This window comes from Pteronotus mesoamericanus, unplaced genomic scaffold (genome assembly GCF_021234165.1).
Source record: "Pteronotus mesoamericanus isolate MK-2021 breed Mesoamerican mustached bat unplaced genomic scaffold, CSHL_Meso_final contig_78, whole genome shotgun sequence".
Lineage (NCBI taxonomy): Eukaryota > Metazoa > Chordata > Mammalia > Chiroptera > Mormoopidae > Pteronotus > Pteronotus mesoamericanus.
In genome coordinates this window covers 932,532-953,065 of record NW_026555258.1, presented here as the reverse complement: position 1 = coordinate 953,065, position 20,534 = coordinate 932,532, and the positions used below count along the sequence as shown (strand labels likewise).

General features: G+C 68.4%; 2 protein-coding genes across 2 annotated transcripts; one reads left to right on the top strand and one right to left on the bottom strand.

The window, feature by feature from the left end:
• The first annotated feature begins 3,201 nt into the window (after window positions 1-3,201).
• On the top strand, window positions 3,202-10,103 carry SLC2A6 (solute carrier family 2 member 6). The gene is made up of 10 exons (XM_054584141.1): window positions 3,202-3,321; window positions 3,931-4,093; window positions 5,151-5,357; window positions 6,001-6,100; window positions 6,673-6,884; window positions 7,004-7,156; window positions 7,660-7,768; window positions 8,130-8,315; window positions 8,467-8,612; window positions 9,365-10,103. The coding sequence occupies exons 1-10, from the start codon at window positions 3,230-3,232 to the stop codon at window positions 9,518-9,520; spliced, it is 1,524 nt and encodes a 507-aa protein (XP_054440116.1). The 5' UTR covers window positions 3,202-3,229; the 3' UTR covers window positions 9,521-10,103.
• Window positions 10,104-12,001: 1,898 nt separating this feature from the next.
• On the bottom strand, window positions 12,002-20,094 carry CACFD1 (calcium channel flower domain containing 1). Its single transcript, XM_054584785.1, has 5 exons — window positions 19,924-20,094; window positions 16,872-16,944; window positions 15,545-15,670; window positions 12,649-12,756; window positions 12,002-12,138 (listed from the first exon to the last, which is right to left on the bottom strand). The coding sequence occupies exons 1-5, from the start codon at window positions 20,042-20,044 to the stop codon at window positions 12,048-12,050; spliced, it is 519 nt and encodes a 172-aa protein (XP_054440760.1). The 5' UTR covers window positions 20,045-20,094; the 3' UTR covers window positions 12,002-12,047.
• Window positions 20,095-20,534: the final 440 nt, after the last annotated feature.

Sequence of the window (20,534 nt, the reverse complement as noted above, 5' to 3'; positions counted from 1 at the left end):
CGAGGAGGTCGCAGCCGTCTCAGAGCAGCCCTCGGACTCCTGCCCGGCCCCCAGGCAGGGTGTGGACCGGGTCCTTCTTTCAGCTCCAACGCCCAGGACCAGCCAGGGCTGGAGATCCACCGGGACGCAGGGTGGTCCCTGTCCGGCCCCTCCCCCGCCCAGCACGTCTGCAGGAAGCTTACTTGCGGGCTGTGGCTCCCTGGTCCTCGGAGGGGGCTTTCCCAGAGCTGCCACTGCCTCCGGGGACAGGCTACCTCAGTGGGTCAGCTAAGGGCCCTTCCCCTACAGAAGGGAGGGGCTGGAGCTGGGGGCGGGGACAAGGGGCCACCCTGCCCCTCCTCCTTCCCCAGGCGTATCTGGGGGGTGGGGAGCCCGCGGTGCTTGCTCCCAGGCCTGCCCTCTCTGCTGTCCCCAAAAGAGCCTTCCTGCCGGGGGGCTGAGCGGTGAGGAGGGCTCTGAATTCCAGCTGGCGAGGGACTCCTGGCACCCCCAGGAGGGAAGGAGCGGTGTGCCCATCCGTCCCCCCAGCCCCGGGGTCCGCGGCAGCCCCAGAGCAGACCCAGGTGAGGGTCCAGGAGAGGAGGCACGAGCGCAGCTCTAAGAGGCCTGAGAACCGTAGAAACGACCCTTGCTGAGCGAGGTCACCCTTTAAGGCCGCAGCCCCCAAACTGTGGCTCCAAGAACCGGTTTTTCCTCGGACTTGGTTTTTCCTTGGACTTGGCAGCACCGGGCGGGGTGTGGGGAGGTGGAGCTGGGGGTGGGGGGGACAGGAGGCGGAGCTCAGGCGGCTTCCCTCCCGGCCAGAGCCCTGCACCTGTCCGCGGCCTGGGGGTTGGGGACCCCGCTCTAAGGACGAAGCTGTCCTTTGCATTGCTAGAGGTGAGAGCGAAAAGGCTGAAATGGCCCTAATGCCTTGGCAGACGATCCATGAGCAAATCCAGGCCCATCCACGGAAGAACCTTCAAGAGCCATTAAGACAGGGCTGTATACACAGTCACACGGAACTGGAAATAACCCAGCTGCCCACCAGAGGGCACACCCTCTGCACAGCAACGAGCGGAGACAAAGCCTGACAGGCACACCGTGACCCCCGTGGCCGCGCCCGGTGAAGGAAGCCGAACGAGAGAGCGCTCACGGCAGGGTCCCCTGCCCCCGAAATTCCGGGAAGGATAAACCCAGTGTGCAGTCAGGAGGGCGAACGGCGGTTTCCTGGGCACGGGGCGGGAGGGGCGTGGCCGGAAGCCGGCACCAGGGGGCCTGCCAGGTGGCTGGGACCTTCGGGGCCTTGACAGGGGCCAGGAGTCTGGGGTGAAGGGCTATCAACACTCATCGGCCTACGTACACTTAAAATGCGGTCTCGTTACGGTGTGTAAGTGACATCTTAATAAAGCTGATTTAAGATGACAAATGAGAAAAGACGACGGATGAATCAGGAAGAACGAGCCAGAAACAAGAGCACGATTCCATGCGGACAAGGTTCAAGAGCAGGAGCCTCTCATCCACAAAGACAGACCTCAGAGCGGCAGTGCTCAGGAGGGCGCGGCGGCCGGGCAGGGACGTTTGGACTCTGGGGTGACCTGAAGCCCCCCGGCCCCGGCCTGGACACTGGCCACGGGGGCATGCAGGAGTGTGTGCGCTGAGCTGCACCTTTAAGAGGTGCTGCATCTTAAGCGTAAGCCAGGGCTCCCAGGGCGGGGCAGCAGCATCAGTACCGGCGTCACCGCTGACTGGGAGCGCCTGGGTCCAAAGCCTCTGCCCGTCCCGGCGGAACGGCGCCCGCGCCAAGGGGCGCACAGGCAGCGCGGATCGGGGCCCAGGGCAGGAAATGCCGCGGGAAAGGCCGCGGCTGTCCGGAGGGAGGCGTCTGTTCCTCCGCTGCTGTTACTATGGTTGTATTTTGGTGACAATAAAAGAGGGACTTAGAATAACTTTCAAAAAACACTTTACTATTTCAATAGTGAAAACTTGGAAATAACTCAAATGTTCGACAACAAAGGATTAATTGTTTTTTTTAATCCTCCCCCAAGGACTTTTTTCCCATTGCTTTTAGAGAGGGGAGGGGACGTCCTGTGAGAAGGAAGAATCACTCGCTGGCGGTCTCCTGCACACGCCCAGGCCAGGGGTGGGTGCCCCGCCGGGGATCTGGGCGCCCGGGGGGTGGGGTCGTGGCTACCCGGGCCGCCACCAGGAATCCCACCCCAACCTTGCGGTTCCAAGACGACGCTCTAACCAACGGAGCCACACCGGCCAGGGATGCGAAGGACCGGTTTTTTAACGCATGTTGTGCCCCATCCGTGCCGCAGGATGGGGTGGGAGCGAGCCCTCTCCCTGAAAAGTACAAAGGAAGAGCTGGAACTTGTACTTGTGTGTTTTTGAGGATGGTTTTACAGGGAATTTTCCACTTCTGCTTTACTTATGTTTAAACTTCGTGCTATTTACCTGGATGCTTCACAAGCCCAAGTTCTTTCTGCGGCCAGAAAAGACCAGAAACGGGGAGATTTCAAGTCGGGCCCATTGAGGCCGCCACCCCCTCCTCCGTCTGCCTTCACCACGGACCCTCGCTGTCCTGGGTGCCACCGACCTGGTTTCATCGTCTCGGGAGGGGAGGGAGCGCGCGGCGGTGGCCCGTGGGGCAGGGAGCGAGCCCAGCGCAAGGCGGAGCTCACGGCCTGCCTTCGTAGGGAGACACGAGCTCGCTGCGTGCCCTCGGCGAGCTACTTCGCCCCTCTGGGCTTCAGTTTCCCGCTGCCTGTAGGAGCTGAACCCCCAGGTGGGACGCAGTCTGCGCCCCCGAGCTGGTCCGGCCCGAACCCCGACATGGACACTGAGTCGGCAGGGGCTCTGCCTCCAGGTCCCGCAGGAATGACTACCGCTTCCCCAGGGTGCGGGTTCCCATCCTCAAGGCCGACCCCGGGGCCTCCAGGGTCGTACAAGGGGCAAAAAGCCCGGCTGCCCCGCCCCAGCGCCCAGCGCCCAGCGCCCAGCGCCCCGCGCCCCGGACCCGAGCCTGCGCCCCGGGAAAGCCCGGCCGCGGTCACCGCCGAGCATCCGCACCGCACGCGGCAGCCCATTGGCCAGCGCCGACTCTGCAGGGCCGCCCCGCAGCCAATCGCGGCCCAGGGGGCGGAGCTGAGGGCTAGGCCGGATGCTCCGAGCCGCTGCAGGCAGACCCTGCCCGGGCCCCTCGGCGGCGGCGGCGGCGGCGCGCAGGTGACAGCTGAGGCCTACCATGCAGGAGCCCCTGCTGGGTGCCGAGGGCCCGGACTATGACACGTTCCCCGAGAGCCCGCCCCCTTCGCTGGGGGAGAGGACGCGGGTCGGGTGAGAGTTGCTGGGCTTGCGGGCTGCCGGCGGGGGGCGGTGGGAGCTGCTTTCCCCGTTGGGCCTCCGCTGACCGTCCGGGGGTGGCCAGCAAGGGGCCATCTGGTTCCCTCCTGCCCCAGGGACGCTAGCCCTATTTAAGGGGCTGGCTGTGTGACGACCCCCCAAGTCCTCCGGTGCCAGGCCCGGCCCCCGGCTGGCACAGACCAGGAGCCGGAGGCCAGAGCGCGCTAAGGGCTTGCCTGAGGCCACCGCGCAGCAAGCCTACGGGGGCGATGCCGAGAGCAGAGACCAAGCGGCCTCCTTGGAGAACAGTCCCCCTGCCCCCAAGCCTCAGCCACAGCCGTGGGTCATGAGGGCTGCTCGGCGCCCTGGGGCTTCCCCGAGAGAGCTGGCCCTCGGGCCCGGGGAAGCCCCCGTCTTACGGGCCCTGCCCGGCACTGCCCCCTGACCCCCCCGAGTCCTCCGGTCCCGGGCCCAGCCCCCAGCTGGCTCAGACGGGGAGACTGAGGCCGAGAGTGCCTCCCTGCACTCAGGACAGGCAGCGGACCGGGGACGGGAGGACTCAAAGACACCCCACCTCTCTGCGCCCACCCCTGCCCCCTCCAGGGCCCTGCAGAACAGGAGGGTGTTCCTGGCCACCTTCGCTGCTGTGCTGGGCAACTTCAGCTTCGGCTACGCCCTAGTCTACACGTCCCCTGTCATCCCGGCCCTGGAGCGCTCCTTGGACCCAAACCTGAGTCTGACCAAAGTCCAGGCATCCTGGTTCGGGGTAAGGGTCGCGCTGTGAGTTCGAAGGGGCAGGGCAGGGGGTGCAAGAACCCCCTGAGCTCTGTCCCCAGCGAGGGACCCCCATTAATCTCAGCCACAGGGCCCCTCCAGGACCCTGGCCTGCCCTTCCCCATACACTCCCGGCTGGGGGGCGGGGGATTGTGGGGAAGAGAGTGAGGCCTGACAACGTCACAGAAATAAAAAGAGGAAGCGAAAGCCGATGGAGAAGGTGTGGGAAGGAGCAGGTGGGGACACGTCCCTTCAGGCCCCCTCCCCGTGGGGCTGAGGGTTCCCCGGCCCCCACGCCCGGAGTGGGGCTGTGGCAGCGAAGCAGATGCTCCCTGGGTGACAGGCGTCTGGGACATCAGCTGCCGTGGAAGGGGTCCCCCCTGGAGCCGGGAGGTCCTGGACGGAGTGGGGGCGTGCACCAAGGGACAGCACAGGCCTTGAGCGTCCCCCAATCCTGGAACCGCGATCTCAGGGGTCTCGAGCCAACAGTCGCAACCTATCAGCTAGGATAACAGTAATGCTCGCTGGGCACCGACCGCTCGCCACGTGCCAGGCCCGTGCGGGGCACCGTTGCGGGAGCTGCGTGGCTCTGGGCCAGCCCCCCGAGGCAGCGCCTCCACCGTCCCCACAATGAGACTCAGACAGACCCAGCAACATGCCCAGTTCGCTGACCGGGTCCTGCTCGCTGTGCTGGACGGGAGGCCCAAGACCCCCGATCTTCAGACGCATGGGGCCTCAAAACAGAGCCTTCCTGCGTGCTGTTACAATGTTAGACTTGTTAACATCAGGCTGGACAAAGCCACTGTGACGCGTCGCCCCACCGCCTCCCCAGAGCAGGGCTCCCTGCGGCGGCACCCCTAATAAACGGCTGTCTACATGCTGCTTGCACACCTCTGGAGACGGGGAGCTCACGGCCACTCAGGCCTGAGGCCTGCCTGCAGCCCGGGCCTGCAGAGCCCTCCTGGAAAAGCGGCTCTCTCTAGGCCCGGGGGGTGGGGGGCAGGGAGTGCCGCGTGCCCAGACGTGCCCACCCTGCCCCCTCTCTGCAGTCCGTGTTCACGCTGGGCGCCGCGGCGGGAGGCCTCAGCGCCATGCTGCTCAACGACCTGCTGGGCCGGAAGCTGAGCATCATGTTCTCGGCGGTGCCCTCGGTGGCCGGCTACGCTCTCATGGCGGGGGCCCGCAGCCTCTGGATGCTGCTGCTCGGGAGGACGCTGACGGGCTTCGCCGGGGGGCTCACTGCGGCCTGCATCCCGGTAAGGCCGGCGCCGTCCACCCTGGGGCCCTCGCAGCCTCAGGAGAGCGCCAACCACCGTTAGACACGGGGTCCCGGCTTCCCAGCCCGTGCCTGCCGGACGGTGGGGTGTGCCTGCTGAGCAGCCCCAGTGCACCCCGACCAGGGGAGCTAATTTTAGGGGCACCTGAGCCCATGTCCCCAGCTGCCCCCATCCCTGGACTCCCCAAACTTCCTACCCCATTTTCTGACAGTCATAGGCGTTGCTCAATTGGAGAAAATCCACATTGAGCAACAGGAAGGAAAGGGAAGTCCCGTCCAGCCACCCCCTGGTGCCTAGACCTTAGCCACCACGCCCCGCACACTGGTCAGTGGCTGGGGCCAGCCCCGCGGGGGGCGAGGACCGCGGGGAGGGGGGCAGAGACCAGAGTCGCAGAGTCGGGCGCCCTCGCTCCTCCCCGCCCTCAGCCTCACACGCCCACGTCAGAGCTGTGTGTTTCCACCCGCTCGACAGCTAAGGAAACGGAGGCCCAAGGTCATGAAGTCAGTCACGATCGGGACCAGAAACCCCACTTCTCTCGTCCCAAGGGCCGCCGGGGGCCGCGGCTGCCCTCCTGGCCCGGCCCAGCGTCCTCACCGAAGGCCGGGCCGGGCGTGTCTTGCAGGTGTACGTGTCTGAGATAGCGCCCCCGGGCGTGCGTGGGGCTCTGGGAGCCACGCCCCAGCTCATGGCGGTGTTTGGATCCCTGTCTCTCTACACCCTCGGTAAACACGCCGGGCCGGCGCCGGCTGGGGGTGGGGGTGGCGGTGGCGGGGCGCCCGGGGCTGACCCGGCGGAAGCGGGAGGGTGGAGTGAAGGGACGCGTCCGGCCACCGACTGCACTTGGCCACCCGCGCTGAGTGTCTCCGGGCGACTTCCCGCCCATCTCTGGTCCCGAAGCCCCACCCTAGCCGGGCGGTGGGGGCCTCTCCTGGGCCCACAGCCTTCACACTGTCCTTTGACAGCCGAATGCTTCCCTCCAACTGTCTGAGGTGGGAAGTCCACACAGAAAGGGGTTAGAGTGCAGCTGGTTGAGGCGGGGCAGGGGTTTGGTGGTGGAGGCCCGGGGTCTTCCGTGGTCCGGCTACCCCTTCGTCACCCTGCTGTGGCCCTTGAGACCCTTCGGGGACCTGGGTCCTGAGCCGGGGGCCAGCAACCCCTGTGGCGGCTCCTCTTCTAGAGCACAGAGGCCTGGGGTAATCAGGGTAGACTTCCCGTAGGAGGTGGCCCAGGGGCGCAGTGGGAGGGGCTCCGTGTCCAGCGGGACCCCAGCCCCTCCCCCTCTCCCGGCCCCCAGGCCTCCTGCTGCCGTGGCGCTGGCTGGCCGTGGCTGGAGAGGGGCCCGTGCTCGTCATGATCCTGCTGCTCAGCTTCATGCCCAACTCGCCACGCTTCCTGCTGTCACGCGGCAGGGACGCTGAGGCCCTGCAGGCGCTGGCCTGGCTGCGCGGGGCCGATGCCGACATCCGCTGGGAGTTCCAGCAGATCCAGGACAACGTCCAGAGACAGGTGCAGCGCCCGCAGCCGCAGGCGGCCGGGGCCTTCCCGAACCTCGCGTGGCCTGGGCCGATTCCTGGGCGAGGGAAGAAGGGAGGCCCGGCCCCTCAGCAGCGCCCCTGTGTCTCCAGAGCAGCCGCGTGTCGTGGGCCGAGGCCCGGGACCCGCACGTGTGCCGGCCCGTCGCCATCGCGGTGCTCATGCGCCTCCTGCAGCAGCTGACGGGCATCACGCCCATCCTGGTCTACCTGCAGCCCATCTTCCACGGCACCGCCGTCCTGCTGGTGAGAGCCCGGCGGCCGCCTGCGCGCCGGGCACAGGCGGGGCTGCCGGGGGCCGGGGCTGTTTTGGGGTCAGGCCCACGTTCTCAGAGCAGCGCCCGCAAGGAAAGCAGACACGTTCCAAGACAAAACGCACAGGGTTGCTGAGAACACCCGTTTCCTGACACGCAGGCCCCCGGGGGCCCTGGACCTGGCTCAGAGCCCTGCGCCCGCGAGGGGAGCCGCTCCCACGCCACCCCCGGCCTCAGCTTCCTCCTCTGCTGAGTGGAGATAATGAGCGTGTGGCCTCAGGGCCTGCCCTGGGCTCAGGGGGAGATGAGATTTGAAGATTGGTGACAGCAGCCCAACCCCTGTCGTGGGCTCCCCCGGGGCGGGGGGCGGGTGACCAGCCCAGGAGCCTGGTGCACAGTAGGTGCTCAGTAGCCCTGCAGTGCCCTCGGGGTAGAGGGGGGCGGGGCGGGCGCGGCAGTCCAGGGTCCTCAGCCCCGGGGGCTTCCTCCCCACAGCCCCCCGAGGACGATGCCGCCATCGTAGGAGCCGTGAGGCTCCTGTCGGTGCTCATCGCGGCCCTCACCATGGACCTGGCCGGCCGCAAGGTCCTGCTCTTCGTCTCCGGTGAGTCCCCTGCCTCCTCCGCAGCCGCCACGTTGTGTCCCCCGAGGCGGGTGCCGAGTGGCTGGGGGCTCCGGGGCGCCCGGGTCGGACCTGCCTCCCCCGCACCCAGCACCGGCTTGGCAGGCAGGGCTGCCCCGGGAGCTGTGCGGGGCCCCTGGGGCCAGCAAGCCGAGGCGCGTGCCCCAGGGGGCGGGGCGAGCCCGGCACCGCGGCCGCCCGGGCGTGCGCTCCGCGTCCCCGCAGGAGGCCCGTCGGCCGCCCGGGCGAGGGCCGCGCCGCCGGCTTCAGGGCGCGGAAGTGCTCCCGAGGAGCAGCCGGCTCAAAGGGCTCCGGCCCCCGGGGGCCACCTCTCTGTCCACAGCCACCGTCATGTTTGCTGCCAACGTGACGCTGGGGCTGTACATCGATTTGGGCCCCAAGCCTCTGGCCCCGAACGTCACCGTGGGCCTCTCGAGTGAGCCCTTGGGGGGCACAGAGCAGCCGCCGGCCATGCCCACCAGCCCCCTCACCCTGGTGCCGCTGCTGGCGACCATGCTCTTCATCATGGGTACGCGGCGGGCGGGTGGGCGGGCGGGGCTGTCGGCGGGGCTGGGCGAGGTGCCGACGGCGACGGCGTGGCTGTGGCCCGGGTGGGGCCCTGAGACCCTGGGCCGCGGGGGAGGGCTCTCTCAGCAGCTGCACCGCCCCTTCCTGCGCAGGCTATGCCATGGGCTGGGGGCCCATCACCTGGCTGCTCATGTCCGAGATCCTGCCCCTGCAGGCCCGCGGCGTGGCCTCGGGGCTCTGCGTGCTGGTCAGCTGGCTCACCGCCTTCGCCCTCACCAAGTCCTTCCTGCTGGTGGTGGTGAGTGCTGGGGGCCGGGCCACTGCGGCCACCGCCAGGGCTGTGCCTCACGAGGGCTTCCCTGTCCTGTCCCCTGGGAGGCCTGCACACGCCCCCCACGTGGAGGCTGGCATAGCTCAGGCTCCTCGGTGACAACAGACCAGCTGGGGGATCGCTTCTGAGAAGTCAGCTGACCTCCTGGGCTGGGAAGCCACACCCACTGCAGGGCAGTTGGGCCTCCTGTCTGGGTGGGCCGTTCGGGTCTCAGCCCACACGGGGTGCCCTGCATACCACCCACAGAGCCCCTCCCGAGCTGAACCCCACATCTGGGCTCCAAGCCCAGCAGCTGGTGGGGTCTCTGAGCCCTGGGGCCCGGCTCAGGGACCCATGGGCAGGAGGCTGAGACAGGCAGCTGAGGCCGTGCCCGCTCAGGGCCAGGCAGGGCCGGGCAGTGGGGTGTGCACATCCCCAGGAGACAGGCACAGGGGGTCGGGGGGCAGGGGGCGGACAGGGATGCCTGAGCTGAGGCAGAGGCCGGAGGGCCGGCTCTGGGCGGAGCCCCCCAGGCAGTGGGGAGACCCTAGGGCCACACCAGAGGAGGGCGGGCGTGGACCTCCAGGGCCCCTGAGACGGCAGGTTTCCCGCTGGAGGCAGCGGGAGCCCCGGGGCTGCAGGCAGAGGAGCGAGTGGGTGGGGCCCCCACGGCTGGCGAGGCCAGCAAGGCCGCCGAGCCCCAGTCCCCATGTGACCACGCGCCCCCTCTCCGCCCCCAGAACGCCGTCGGCCTTCAGGTGCCTTTCTACTTCTTTGCGGCCGTCTGCCTGGTGAACCTGGTGTTCACTGGCTGCTGCGTGCCCGAGACCAAGGGCCGCTCGCTGGAGCAGATCGAGTCCTTCTTCCGCAGCGGGAGGGGGTCCTTCCAGCGCTAGGCCAGGGCGCCACCCACCCGGGGGGCCAGACCACAGCAGCCAGGCCTCCGAGGCGGCCACTGACCTGCACCCGCGTCCGGAGGAGGCAGCGGCCAGCCGTCAGCCACACGCAGGCCGCCAGAGCCAGGGCGGGGCCCCTGAGCATGCCTTCCAGCGCAGGATGGCCAGCAGCACTGTCCGGCTGGGCCCCAGCACAGGCGGCCTGAGGTGCGGCTCACACGTCGGCCAAGACCCACGGGCAGAGGCGGCGGCGGCCACGCCACAGGGGAGCGCATGGCCTGGTCTGCAGACAGAGCCGAGCTGGACGCCCCTTGAAGGGCTGTGACGAGGACAGAGACAGGGCTGGGAGCAAGGGAGCGGCTCCCACAGGGACAGCCCCTGGTCACCCTGTCCTGACCACTTGGCTGCCATCAGGCACCACGGCTGCGGGGAACAGGCAGGATCTGCCCCTGGGGACCTGCGAAGGCCATAGGCAACGTGCCCGACGCCCCCTGGCCAGCGCACGGGACCCCAGCCAACACTACTCCTGCCCCATCCCGGCACCTGAGACTGGGCCCCTGAGCGCCCCCGTCTGCAAGCCGCGTGCCCCTTAATCATGAAAATAAATTGGAGTTCTGCTGAGGGAGCCCCCCAGCCGGGTGAGCGCCACGTCTTCAGCCGAGGTAGCCCGGGCCTGCTGCCCCCATATGGGTACCCCGACCCATCCACAGAGGTGGACAAGAGCAGGTTGTGCGGCCACGGAGTCAGCCCTGCCGGGCAGGCCCCGCCCCTCCTGGCTGCAGGCCGGCAGCCCTGCCGCTCCCCCGAGGCAGAGCACACGGGCACACAGGCTGCCACCGGGCTTTATTGCTCAGGAGTCAAGGTGAACACAGAGCAGAGGAGGACGGGGAGCAGACAGAGCCAGACACGTCGGGCGGGAGGGGCCTGGTCCCAGCCGCCCGGCCCGTGCTCCAAGCAGGGCAGGGCCCCCGCTGAGAGCCAGGGTCGCCCGCTCCAGGGCTGCTCTTGTGAGCCCGCTGGGGACCCCGGCCGAGTGGCCTGCGGCTCTGACCTGTGACAGGGCTGCAGGGCCCGGCCAGCTCTGCGGCCCGCCCAATGTCCGCCCCGGGAAGGGGCGGCCTTCCGCCACACACAGCCCCCCGCAGCAAGGACGTCTGTGGGCAAGTTCCCAGGAGCAGGGGTGGCCCCGGGCCCGTGTCCCAGGCAGGAACAAGCCAAGAGGGGCGGCAGGGCCCCTGCTCCCCGGGGAGGTAGACAGGTCTCGGTCACAGCACACGTGGGAGAAGACACGCACACGCACACCAATGCACACGCACACCGCCGGCCCGGAGCCCACAGCCCTGGCCCGAGGACGCTGGCCCCAGGGGACCCCGAGGACATGTGTCGCACCACCCCGGCCCCATGGCAGGCCCTGGGCCCGGCCTGGGCAGCTCCCCGGGGAGCTGCCGCTGAGTGGGACCCACGGGTGCCCCGGCAGCACCTGCCACTCGCAGCCCCAAGCGGGGAGGAGGGCCCCTGGGAGGCCACGCTGCAGGCGCAGCCCCGGGACTGGTGTCGGCACCAGACGGGACCCCGAGCCCTGGGGGCGGGCACTGGGCCCCAGCGGAGGTGCTTCCACACCGGCCCGTTCCAGCCAGGCCCCGCCAGACACGCCCGGGGTCAGAGCGTGTGGCGGGCCAAGGCCAGGAGCAGGAGGACACCACCGGCGCGGGAGGAGCCAGCGGGAGATGAAGGCACAGGTCCCGAGGGGGCCGGCCCCGCCCCCAGCCTGGCACCTGGGGCATGGGGACAGCAGCCTGCCCGGCGCTCAGAAGGCTGGGGAGGGCCAAGCTCATCGGCTCCTGACAGGGCCTGACCCCCGACTTCCTCAGCACCGGGGGGAGGGCAGAGGGGAGGGCCTGGGGGGCTGGCCAGGCCGCGGGAAGTGTCCTGTGCAGGTTCTGGAGCACCAGTAGGGGGGCGCACTCCACCTGGTCGTTGGGCTGCTGCCAAGGCTGCTCTTCCCGGGGTCCCAGAGCCGCGTGGGGGCGCCCGTGGAGGGGAGCGTGGTGGGGGGCAGCGGGCAGAGCGCACACCCCCAGGACCCTGCTGTGCCCTGACGGTGGGTGGGCAGAGGGGGGCCCAGGTGGCTCAGCCTACAGGGGGCCCAGCCCCCCACCAGGGGACAGAACCCACGTCGCCAGAGGAAGGCCCTCCCAGGCCCTCAGGGGGTCCCCGGTGGTCCTGGCAGCTGTGGAAGCCAGGAGACCCGCCCAAGCCACGCCAGGCCGCCCGAGGCTCACGCTGCCCACCGCCTCGCTGTTGCGCAGAGCCCTCGCCCCAGCCCCTCTGCAGCTGGGGGCCGGAGACGCCCACCTGGGGCAGGGGGCAGGCAGGGGGCCTCCGGGTCGGGGGACGGGGCGGGGGAGCCGCTGGGAGCCCGGTACAGCGCCCCCCTCCCGGCCGCCCCCAGGCCCCGGCGCAGGCCCTGCCCTGCCCCGCCCCGCGCGGCTCCCACGGCCCCGGGGCGCAGGCCCCCAGAGCCGCCTCACAGCTCCCCCTCCAGGGTCTCTGCGAGCTTCTCCTCCTCCGCCTGCTGCCTCTGCTGCTGGATCCGGGCGTAGGCGATGGCGTCCCCCCTGCGGGGAGAGCGCGGCGTCAGGCACACAGCCCTCGCGGCCCTGGCCCGATGGCCGCCAGCGGCCCCGCTGTGACCCACCGGCGGCCTGCGGGGCCTTCCGGTTCCCTGGAGAGCCTGCAGCCCGGGTGGTGAGGACGGTCTCGTCCACTCTAACGGCGGCACAGGCTGCCAGGGACGCCGGGCTCTGCGAGGGAAGGCAGCAGCGGCCCGCGCGTGGGTGCGGGCCTGGACGGGGGAGGCTCTCACGAGCCACGTCTGCCACCCCGGCTCCAGGCTGTGACGGGGCCAGGCTGAGCCACCAGGCCATCCCACGGGTTCTCCCGCCTCATTCCCTGAGCTGAACACCCTCAAGATACAGGCTAGCCACTGACGACCTCGTGCCTCGGTCCCCCGGCTGGCTGCCAGGGGCCACCCTCAGACCGCCCTCGCCGAGAGAGGCAGGAGGCCGGCGGGATCGGCCCCCGGTCCCCCGCCCCCCGCGCCCCGCAGGCCAGGCCGGCAGACGCACTTCTTGCCCAGGGCAGAGAGGCCATACAGCACTCCGGTGGCGAAGGCGATGGCGTTGCCGAGCAGCGTGGTCAGGGTCAGGCTGATGATGATGGGGACGATGGCCATCCTGGGAGAGAAGCGGAGGTCAGGGGACACGTCCAGCCGCGGCCGCCATCCCTCCTCCAGGCCCCTCCCCGGCCGGGCCTCCGACGCCCCAGACGCCGGGACGCGTCTGCCAGACTGCGCTGTCTGGGGAGACGACCCAAAGCGTTCACAGGTTTTTATAAAGGTCTGTGACCCCAAAAGGCTGGTTGGGCTTCCCACTGCCCTGCCCCTCGCCAGGCAGAGCGGGGCCCCGGTCAGCCCGTCCCTCCGCAACCCCGCGGCTGCGGCAGCCCCTTTGCTCCTCCGAGGCTCCGTCTGTCCCGTGGGCTGGGGGCCAAGCCTCAGAGGTTTCCAGGCTGGACAAGGTTAAGCACCTTAAGTCGTTCACGACAAAGGCACCAAGTAAGCACCAGCCCCATCTCAGCAAGACAGACCCCAGGATGCAACTGCGGAAGGCAGGGCCGAGGCCGCGCCGCGGATGCCTGTCCTCGGCTGGTCTCCGCTGCAGCCTGGCGCCACCTGGCGGCACGAGTCACCTGGGGCGGAGGCACCCGCGGGCTGACCCTTGATCCCGGGGTTCCAGTGGCAGCGATGGACGTGAACTAAGCCAGGAAAACACTAGAGAACATTCGGCCCCCACACGTGCCCCCCACCTCCCCTGCCCACACACGCCCTGCGCAGAGAAGGCAAGACAGCAGATAAGGCTGCACTGGGGGCGGAGAAGGGGGCCTGACCAGCCGAATTCCACCAGGATTTCCAGTCTGGCTGAACAGGTGACCAGGAGGGCTTACTGGACAGTTGACCCTTGGACAACGCTGGTTTGAACTGCGCATGCCCACACGTATGTGGGTTTTTTCAATGAACATGATTTTAATCAGTTTCTTTAGCTTCCTTTTTGTTAGATTACAGTACATAATACCTACAACATATAAGCGAGTTAATCGACAGTTTATGTTATCGATAAGCCTTCCTTCCGGTCAACAGCCTGCGATTAGAAGTTCAGCTTCTAGGGAGTCAGAAGCTGACTCGGGCTTCCGGCTGCGGGCGGCCCCGATCCCGAGCCCCTCAAGGGCCAGCCGTGGTCATAAATGTCTGAGCGAGGAAAGAGTAACAGAAGCTGCAAAGGGAAAAAGACCCCGGGGGGGATCTGTCAAACTAAAGGCAAACAACAGGCCAGAAAAGTGTTTGCAGTACATCCAGCGAAGGATTAAGAGATCTTTGATACAGAGACACACAGAACTTACTAAGTTTGAAGCACAAAATGCCAACAGGTGAAAAGTATACCAGATCGTTTCCAGAAAAGAAAACGCAGTCAGTGAAAAACCCAGAAAAAGGTTCGCCCTCTGGGAGCGGACAGGCGTGCAAAGCGGCGCACGGCGCGGCCGGGGTGCCTGGCGGCCTCCTCCCTGCAAAACTCTACCGTTGCCCACTTAGGTCTAAGCAGTCCAAGCCTTGGACCCTGTAACTGCGTGCCTGGCCACCTGTCCTAGGATGTCAGCGCGGGCACAGGGAGTGTGGGCGGAGCCGCCCGCCCCGCTCGACGGGGACCACGGCTCCGGCCCAGGGCAGCGCGCCCCACGGAAGCCGGGCTCCTGGCACTGAGAGCCATCCCAGCGGGTCTCTGTGCCAGCGCCGAAACGCTGCGATCATGGTCCTAAGTGAAAAAGAGCAGGGTGTAAATTTGCTTATAATGGTTGAAACTGTGTGAGAACAAGTTTCAGCAGATCCTTGGAGACACGCGGAGAGACATGCAAAAGACGCAGCAAAACAGCGACAGGAGGCAGGGCTTCAGGCGGCAGCTTTCTATTTTCCAAATTATTATTTTTTAATTTTTTCTTTTTTCACCCTCACCCAAGGATACATTTTTTATTGATTTTTAGACGGAAAGGGGGAGAGAGATGTAGAAACACTGATCTGTTGCCTCCCATAGGCACCCGGCTGGGGATCGAACCCACAACTTTTGGGCATCAGGATGCCACAGCAACCCACCGAGCCGCCCAGCCAGAGCTTTCCGAATTATTTTTAATGAAGATGTGTGACTGCTGGCATTTAAAAAATAAAGACCAGAGCCAGGGACACTCAGCCGCACAGCGTTCTCTGACCCTGCAGCCTAGGTTTGGGGTCAGCGGCTCTAGAACAGGGCACGCACCTGAGCCCCGCCCCAGCCGCCAGGCCTGCGGGATGCAGGGGGGCGGTGGCGGGCAGGGCAGACCTGCTCAGGACGACCCTCTTCTCTGCCCTGAGTGCAACCCAGACAACAGCGACGCTCCCCCGGCCTGCTGCCTCCCGAAGCTGCGGGAGCCTCCCAGGCGCCAGGCGCTGCTCCACCAGCCCCCGCGCATCAGGCGCGCCCTGAAGCCCGTGCACCCAGTGACTCGGACGGGAGGCTTGCAGGGGTGGCAGGAGAAACAGGCCCCGGAGGGGAGCAAGGGGGCGGCGCTGCTCTCGGCCCCGCACCCCGCTCCCCGCTTCGTGCCAGGGCGCCCAGGCGACCTCGCCCTGGGAAGGCTGCACGGCCGCTCAGCGCACATGCGCTGGGATGTGTGAACCGTCGGGCTGAGGGGCCGGAAGCCAGCGCTTCCCATTCTCCTCTACGACACCCGACGCGGGGAGGCGCCTGTGGCTCCCAGCAGAACCGTGCACGCGGAACGGGGGTCCCTTCTCATAGCAGCTGCCAGGTGACACACACCAAGGTACCCGGGGAACCTCCACCAGGAGGGGGCGAGCGCACGGTCCCCGCCCCCCGCCCATGCCACCACCGCCCTCACGGCACCCCGCCCCCCAGCAGGCAGGGGCGGGGGGGCCCTCACCCGCAGTAGAAGACGGCCTTCTGCCAGGAGCGCAGCCGGTCCACCTTCGCGGCCACCGTGTTGGCGAACTCGACGAAGGAGCAGCAGAAGGGCGCCTCGCAGAGCAGCAGGACGAAGGCGTTGGCGCTGCGGGCGGGCGAGAGGGGCGCGGCTGACCAGCTGGCCCCGGCCGGCACCTCGCCACTGCCCGCCGCGCGCCCGCCCGCCCGCCCGCCGCCACCGGGACCGAACGCAAGGCCCCTCAGGGGGCATCTGGGTCTCCCCTCTGCCCTGCCCGGCTCTGAAGGGGGAGAACGCCGCCCCCGCCAGCCCCCCCTCGCTGGGCGGCAGGGCTGCTGTCGTCACCAGCAGCCCCAGCAGCTGCGACCGCTGCTCCTGGGGTGCAGGGACCAGAGAGTGGGAGCAGGCCAGGTGGCCCGCGGACGGCCCAGGGAAGCCCGCACTTTGGGGGAGCTCAGCGAGCCCTTTGTGGCCCACGCCCAGGTCAGGGGGCAGCCCAGCCGCGGGGTGTCTGCCCCGGCTCCCTACTCTCTGCGCTTGGGTCACAGTCACAGACCCTGAGCCCCCCGCCCACCTCCAGGCCTAAGGGAAGGCTCCCGGGTACCCTCGTGTGACAGAGGCGCGGATTCTGGGCGCCCCAAAGCCCGCCGATGCCCCCTCACCCTGAGCAGGGATCCTTCGCACCGCTAACGAGGCCCTCGCCCCGACCCCGGCCTGGGCCAGGCCTCCCAACTTGACGGTCACCCGCCCGCTCTTTCTCCTCGGAGGGCCCAGTGCCTCCCCGCGGCCGGCCCCAGCCCTGCGGCCTCTCCGGCCCCTGCGCCCCACCAGAGCGAGCTCCCAGGCCTCACCCACCCGAGCTCCCCAAGGGCAGGGCCACGCTCACCCTTCTCTGTGCCCTCCCAGGTCGGCCCCGGCCCCTGTGCCTGGGCCGCATGCGCCACAGCCTGAGCCACGCGGCCAGCTCTCAGCCCTCCCTCCCCTCCTCCGGACCGAGGGGCCCGACAGGAGGTGGGCGAGGGCCCCTCCGGGCCTGCTAAGGCCTGGCCCCACGCTGGCTCCAGCCTGCTCTGTCTGGGCCGGCCCCTGAGCTGGGTCCCCCGATCCCAGCACCTGACTGGCCCTGGCGGCCTCAGGCGCTCCCAGAGGCAAGGCCCAGGGCAGCGGGTTCGGCGCAGACTCGGCAGCCACTGGGTGGACGTCGGCGCCCCGGGCCCCCGGCCCTCACAGGGACCGGAGGGCTGGGCTCGAAGGGGGTGGCGGCCCGCGCAGGGACCCGAGGCCCGGGCCCCGCACCCGCCCAGCAGGCCGGGCCCTGCCTACTCACATCATCCACACGCCGGCCGCGATGTTCAGAGGGTGGACGGTGATGCAGTTGAAGAGCCCGGAGACAGCGCAAGCTTGAAAGCAAGAGACACGGCAGGGTCAGCAGGGAGGCAGGGGCCGGCCGGCGGCGGCCAGTGCCAGCAGAGCCGCTCCCAACGCCCCGGGCTCGGTTCCTCTCGCGGCGCCCGGCGGCCTCCTCTCTGCCGCCAGAGGCTGGGGGGCCGGCAGGGCCGCTCCAGGTGGCAGGGGAGGAGCGCGGTGGCGCCGCGGCCCGGGCGGGACGGCTCTCGGCGGGGAGGCCCCAGGGCCCGCTGAGCCCCACCGGGACCAAGAGCGACACCACGGGACGGTGCCGCCGCGAGAGTCTCTCCAGGGCGGTGGCCCCACCCCAGGGCCGGCCACACGAAGGGTCCCTGTCACTCAGGAGACATGGCATGGCTTTTGGTTGGGACGAGGGCTGCCTCCCTCGGAAAAGAAGTCCGGACCAGGCAGGCGTGGATCACAGCCCCGGCTCTGACCACGCGGCAGCCCCGGCCTCGGTCAGGGCTGCACTTGGCCTCCTGCACATGGGCTGGGCCCCGCCCACCCCGAGACAGCAAGGGGTCCCGTCGGGGCGGGGGGGCCCTCTCTTCAGCCCCCGAGAGTGGCTTCTCTGATGTCCCAAATGTGGAGCTTTGCCCACCCCTCCCGACGGCACCGAGGGGCAGGGCCTGCCACACGTGCCTCCCTTGTCCACCCGCCGCCCGCAGCCCAGCTTCCCCGGGAGTGTGCAGGTGCGGCCAGGCCGCAGCCGCCAGGTCATTAAACTTGCAGAGCTTCCGTGCACCTGAGCCCCGGCGCGGCCTGGAATCCTGGTTTCCCGTGTAACCCTATGCAGATGGCAGGCAGTGGGGGCGGAACCCAGGCGAAGGGAGCCCCGGCTGCAGTGGGACCACCCTCGTGTGCCCCCCAGACCTGCCCATGTGACAGGTGCACCTGCTGCCTACCACCCCGGCGGCACGTGTCCAGGGCATGTCCCGTGCACATGCAGGCAGCGAGTGCCCAGGGCCACGGAGGTCGACGCCCTCCGACGGCACCACAGGCCTGCACACTGAGCCAGCGCACCTGACAGCCCCCGCCGCCCCGACAGCCAAGCGTGGGGAGGACTCGGTTTCAGCACAGCCAAACACTCAAGGGCTAGAGGGTGTCCCTGGCCCAGGCTGAGTGAGGGAGGTGCCCAGGCAGCCGTCTCCTCCCAAGGATGGTCAGGACCCCGAATAACCGCCCCTCTGAGGCCCCCACCCCCAGGGACTGGCCAGAGGCCCAGCCCTTAGTTCATCTGTGAAACCCCTGCCTGCTCCGCGCTCTGCCCTGCGACAGACTGCAGCTGACCCCTGAGCAACGCGCGGGTCAGGCCAGCCGACCCCTACGTGACCGAAAATCTGAGTATAACTCTGGACCCCCCCAAAACGTTACAGTCGTCCCTCTGTGGGACTGGTTCCAGGACGCCTTGGGCACCAAAACCCACAGGCGCCCAAATCCCTCATGTACAATTACACAGCGTAGTTGGCCTTTCACGTCCACAGACCCAACCACGATCGAAAATGCCGTCTTCAACCTGTGGCTGGTTGATTCCGCAGACGCAAAACCCAGGGATGCACAGGGCCCGCTGCTTATTTGTTGAAAAACACCCACGCGCAAGTGCACCCATGTGGTTCCAGCCTGTGTTGTTCAAAAGCCAACTGTATCTGCTGCTCACCTGGCAGTCCCCTCCCCCCAAACCTGCAGGTGAAACTCATTCCGGGCAGTGCGGGGGGGGGGGGGGGGTGCACCACGGGCCTCTCCTGCAGCCTCATCTGCAGCCCCCACACTATGCCTCCCCCTTGGAGGAGCACAGAGCTAGACGGCAGGCTGGGGTACGCAGGGGGCCAGCAGGATGAGGCCCCCAGGTCAGCCAGGACGTCCCTCCTCCCACACTGACTGCTGTCACTCCCGCCTCCGGCAAACAGCCAATCAAATTTGAGAGGATCGTGTGGGAGCGCTTCCCTCAAGCCCCTCAGCCTGTCCAACAAAGTCAAGGGCGAGCTCAATATCCGTGCAGGATCAGGGGCCTCCCGGGATTCCCTGCGCCCCCGAGGTTCTTCCCTCCACCACCTGGTAGGGCTGCGGGGCAGGAAGGGAACCCCGAAAACGGACTCCTGCTGGCGGACGGGGTCAGCGCCTGCCCTGCCTGCCCGCAGCCCGCTGTGCCAGGCAGGTCCTGCTCAGACCCCGTCGGCTTCTTGGGAGTGCCCTTTCCAAGGCTCCTGGCTGTGCCCTCAGCCACTCCCGTCACTGACAACGTTAAGGGCAGCAGGGCACTCAAACGGGCTTCTGTTTGCCGTGAGGCGACCTGCCACGAGATCTTTATTTTCCCACTACAGCGGATGCCTTCCTATTTGGGGGCACTCGCGCTAAAACGGCCGACGTCTCCGAGGACCGGGGCCGGCTGTGTCGCGGGCAGGGCCAGGGATAGGAGCGGAGGTGAGAGGCGACGAGGCGGAGTGGACAGCAAAAGGCTCGCACTGCCGCCTGCCTCGGCTCGGCACCCGGCCCGGCCTTGGACGCCACCTGGCCCCTCGCAGCACCTGGCCCTCGGGCAACGCCCGCACAAAGAGAGGTGAGCGCGGCTGCCGCCCCCCCCAGCTCCAAGTCAACAGGTGCGGCAGCCTGGGGCCAGGCAGGGCCGGGTCCCGCAAGCGGCCTCGGGCAGTCTCGGAAAGCCCCGCAGCCGGGCCGCGCTGCCGGCCCCACTTTCCGGGCGGCGCGGAGGGGCAGTGCCGGGGCCGCGCCGAGCCCAGCGCTCCCCGCGGGAGCTCAGGTTCCCTCCTGGAACGTCCCCAGAGCAGTCAGCCCAGCCCGGAAACCCGGAGCTTCGGCCGCGGGACGGTAACCATAGCAACCGCCCCGGCGGCGCCGCCGCCGCCGCGGTGTCCCGCGCGGGACCCACAGACCCCAGCCCAACAGTCCCGCTCCGCTGGGGCGCGCATGCGCATGGGGCTGCGGGGACGCCCCTCGCCGGGCCGGGTACTCACACACGGCCCCCAGCACCCCCGACAGACGACACAGCCAGCGGTACCACCACGTCATGCCCTCCTCCTGCGCGGGCGGCGCGGAGCCACTGGCGGCGGCCGCCGCCCCGCCCGAGCCGCTCATGGTGCCGCTGACCGGCGCAGCTCACTACCCGCACAAAAGGCTCCCGAGCCGGCCGCGTCGGCCGGCGCGCTGCCTTGTGGGAGAGGCGGACGCTCTTTAGCATAGAGGGCGGAGCCTAACGAGGTTCTCGCGCTCCTTAGCATAGAGGGCGGGGCTCGCAGGGCCGCGGCGATTCGCTCCCTTGGGGCTCCTCCTTATTAACATAGGGAACTGATTTCGTCGGCGCCGAGTTCCCGGGGGACTCAATGGGAGTAACCTGCCAGATGGGATTAGCATAGGGGCGGGACTTCGCAGAGAAAGAACAGGTACGGCCGGCAGCAGCGCGCAATCGGGACTCCGCACTCCCAAGGCGAGCGGTCGTGAACCGGTCTGGAGCTTGACCGCGGCCAGGGGATCCCCGCCGTGCTGTGCAGGGGGTTTTCAAGCCCGTTTTGGACACGTTATGCGAGGAAAACGCCAGTCAGACTGCACGTTCTGTTTATTGGTACCC